Here is a 4178-nt window from a genome sequence, read left to right as displayed (position 1 = left end):
CTTTAGCAGGGGCGGCACCTGCTGCCACAGTAGCGGCTGGTAATGCAGGAGAGGTCACAGCACCCAGAGTTGATGGGGACGCCGTCACAGCTGAGGATGCTGCCAACGGCAGCAGAGGTGGAGGATCCCACAGCCGTGTTCTGCGGGAAGGAGCTGAGGATGGGGCCGGGCAGGGTCACCACCACGGGAGAGGGCTGGATGACGATGGTGGAGTTCTGGCACTGCCTGACGCAGGGCTCGTTGCAGCTGCTGGCCAGCGGGGTCGGGCCGCACGGCTGGCATGGCCGGCACTGGTCGTAGCAGGACATGTCTGGGGGCAGGAGGTTCACCTGGGAGAGAGGGCAGAGAGGAAGCAGAACATGGGCATTCATGAGGAGCAGCCAGTCACAACATCCTAACAGATCCAAGGCACAGGCAGTACTGTGAGCTGGAGGCTGTGCAGGGATGTGCGAGCAGTTCTTGGCTGCATCCTGACAGGGCCCAAAAGAGCCACCACAGCCAGGCTACACCCTAGGCTCCAGCACAGGAGCCATCATACCAAAGGCTCAGTCTTCCTCCATGACAAACCTTCTATAACTTGACTCTCCCACAACCAGCAGTCCCAAGATATGGCAGGGCACACAGCTGATAGCAGCTGAAAGGTCCAAGGAACTGAGTCCTCCTGTGGAAGAATGAGGGGGACAAGAAGGGGCTTCACACTCACCTGGTTCCCAACAAGAAGAAGGTCAGAGAAGTGGATGAGAGAGCACAGAGCTGGGCTGGCTTTTATAGTGGGCCTTAGCTGCCCCATGTCCAGAGGCATCCCTTGAAGCAGGGACTATTTTCTGACAAGCTACTCATGCATGAAAAACATCCCACCTAATGATACGGGATGTGTGTTGCCTTCCTGTGATGCTGCTTTTCATTTCCTGCTTTATGCCCTTTCCCCAAAGAAGGCAACTTCTGAGTGGCAGGCAGGGAGTCCCAAGTATTTCCAGGCAACACATGTCAGTGTGGGCAGAAGACTCAGCTCACGTGCTGGAAGAGTCCAGTAAAAGCATATGTTGTCAGTCTGGGTGACTTCCTAGGGACTCTCTGGGGCCCTTTTGGCTACAGGTGACCCAGCTCCTGACTGTGACCCTACCCCTGCTGACACTGCCCTCAGGGAAAACCTGCTGGACTGTTTTGCCTCCTCCTGCTCTGACCCAGGGATGTCTGTACAGGGGGAGAGGTTGTGCAGGGCCCTTTCTCGATCACAAAAGAAAGGCCCAACAGGTCAGTGGCTGTTTTAGTTAGAAGGAATAACAAGATGAATATACACAGAAAGGAAACCTTTCATGTGCAGGTGATCCTGCCTTCTACCAACATCGGACAGAGCCGGATGGGTTTTCCCAAGACACACAGTGCAGATCCTGCCCACAGGGAATTCCTTCTTCACTCCTATAACTTGATGCCTTTCATTTTTTGCTTTAAAAAATGAATAAAATCATACACCATCTCCTTACATGATGCAAGCTTATTTCATTCATGACACCCACCAGTGATCAGTCGGGGCACTCCAGCACTTTCCTTACCACTGCTACTCAGGCTAACAAATGGGATTCTCAGGCCTTAAGTGCAAGGCCCAAGAAAGCTGACATTGTCTTGTCAAGAGCCCTGGCTCCAGTGTCTTCTGGAAGGCTTCCAGTCCACCTCCCCTGTCTATCACATCAAATATGTTCTTGGACCAAATGCTGTCCAGAATCTCTGCTGCACACTGTGTCATGTTCATACACATGTTCCTCTCTTATGGGCACTTGCCTATACTGGGGCTGCCTGGGAGAGAGTTAACATTCCCCACAGTAGCCCCTTGAGTGCTGTGCTCTGCACTTGGAGCGAGAACAGCATTGCCATCACACCAACGTTGGGGCTGTAGTGGAGCAGTGCTGACACAGCATCAAGACTCTCTCCAAGCCCCCCAAAGCCAGCAGGTATGCAGGTGGGCAGAGGTTGGGAGGGGACATCACCAGGGCAGCTGACCTAAGCCAACCAAAGGGATATTCTGTAATCGAACACTCAGCAGTAAAGATGTGAAAGGGGAAGGAAAATCAGGGTGAATAGACAGGTATACCTAGTCCAGGCTTCCAAAGACGTGGAAAAACACTACTTTATGATGCAAAGTGAAGAATTTGTTTCTTCAGTTACCCTCAATTTGTTTCCAAACAGCCTTTGCTCTTTTTTATTTGTTTTTTATTTTTTTAATCCTTTAATTATGTTATCCCTGTGTCAACTTGTAAACCCCTTACCTTAAATCACATTCTTTTTCCACATCTTGCTTTCAGCAGGGGGTGTGAGAGAGCTGTGTGGCGGAATTTAGCTGGCTATCAGTGTGAAACTAGGACAGCCTGTGTGCTGGATTTGTGCAAGTGTCTGTGCGTGGAGTTTTGCATGATTCCACGCAGGTGTGCATGAGCAGGTATGTGTCTGTGAGACCTGTGTGGCCCCTCCTCATAAGAAAATGGGCTGGTCAGCACAGGGCATTCTCCACTGCTCTGTCCATGAGAACAGTTGTACAATCACAGAACAAAAACAGCCCAGAAGTGCCCACAGCACACATGCTGATATGTGGACTTCTGTATCTGAAGCCCTCTTTCTCCTGACCCTAAGATGTTCATTGCCAATTTCAGTCCCCAAAAGGATGGGCCCACAAGAGTTTGGATCCTTTCTTTAATTCTGTAGCACAGGATTCAGAGTGTAAGAGCATGGTTTGCCATGCAAGATTGCATGGTTTGCCAAGAGCAGATTGCCAAAGAGATGCTATTGGAGCTCCATCATCAGAAGAGTTCAGACTTTGCCTGGACTTGATCCTTAGCAACCTGATCTGATGAGACCCACTCTGAAAACAGGGTTGGACTACGTGTGTGCTGGAGGTGCAGCCTGTGATTCTTTGGAGGGTTTCTCAGATGACCTCTCATTAGGACTGCTCAGGAAGCATGGGGCAACATGCACAGTCACCACATATCAGCCTTGGAGGGATGCTGTTGACAGATCACTGTTTCTGTTAATTCCCACGGTCACCCTTGATCACATACTGATATGATTCATGACATCAAAAGTGGGTAGAGGGAATACCACTCATGCACACTGCTGCTCATGTCAAAAGATGCATGAATTCATGGGTGCACTCACAGACACTCCTGGATACATACTGAAGTATATTTGGGCACACACGCACAAAGACAGGTGTCCACACAGTGAAGATAGCAAATGCTGCTCTCCTGAACTCTAGGGTTCTGATTTTACTTTCTACTCTCTCTGAAGGAACATCCTGGCTTGCTGAGGCCCTGCTGTGTTTTACCTCCAGAAGATATCGAGTGGTGGAAGGCAAGGAATCCTGAGCAGCAACTCTATCTCCTTCCCACAGGAGTGAGGGGAACGTCTAGAGAGAGGTTTCTTTGGTACATACTGGGTCTTTCTGAGAGCTGCTGCTCTTTATTCTGGAATTCTCAGCCATCTGCCTCTTGATCCAGGCTGAGAATACACTCGTGTGTGGTGCCCAAACAGCCCATGTATCCTTCCGTGTAGTTTGTCTTTGGAAACCTCCCATTCACTGACATGTGCCATGTCTTGGTCAGGATGCCTCTTTATGGACAATTTACTTTTCCAGCGGTGTGGTCTGGCTCCCCTTCCTCCACTAGTGGGCCTAAACTGGGATGTCCTCTTCACACTCATGGCCTATGACCAAGCTGTGTGCATCTGCCACCCACTGCAGAACTCCAGTCTGGTGGGAGGCCTGTGGGCTGAGCTCCTGCTCCCCTCTTTGGCACAAGCGGCGCTCACCCTTTGTTTGCCCTGCTCTGGCCCTACACAATCACAGCTCCTTCTGGGACTCGCTGTCAGTCATGCAGCTGCCTTCTGCAGAGAGCTTCTGGACTGCTGTGCTCCTTGAATACAACAGCACCACCAGTTTTCCTGTGCTCCTTGAGCTCCTGCAGGGTGCTCCTGGTCTCCTTCTGAATGTAGACATGTGAGGAGACACAAGACACAGTATGCTCACTCACACTTCCCTGCACTTGTATCGTGCCGGGGGCTACGTTCCCTCCTCTATACCCACCCCATTGTCAACTTCTCCCGCAACAAAGTGGTATCCATCTTCTCCAGGGCTGTGATGCCCCTGCTCCATGCACCAATCTGCAGCCTAAAGACCGAGAAAGTGAAGG

At 51.0% G+C, this 4178-nt stretch overlaps 1 protein-coding gene across 1 annotated transcript; it reads right to left on the bottom strand.

Annotated features, from left to right (window-relative positions):
- Positions 1 to 802, bottom strand: LOC116498551 (feather keratin Cos2-3-like). Its single transcript, XM_032202876.1, has 2 exons — positions 704 to 802; positions 1 to 329 (listed from the first exon to the last, which is right to left on the bottom strand). Exons 1-2 carry the CDS (start codon positions 800 to 802, stop codon positions 3 to 5), a joined length of 426 nt encoding a protein of 141 aa, XP_032058767.1. The 3' UTR covers positions 1 to 2.
- Positions 803 to 4178: the final 3376 nt, after the last annotated feature.

Source organism: Aythya fuligula, chromosome 24 (genome assembly GCF_009819795.1).
Source record: "Aythya fuligula isolate bAytFul2 chromosome 24, bAytFul2.pri, whole genome shotgun sequence".
In the NCBI taxonomy this organism is placed as follows: Eukaryota; Metazoa; Chordata; class Aves; order Anseriformes; family Anatidae; genus Aythya; species Aythya fuligula.
The sequence above is the reverse complement of the archived record's forward strand: the minus strand, read 5'-3'. Positions and strand labels throughout refer to the sequence as shown.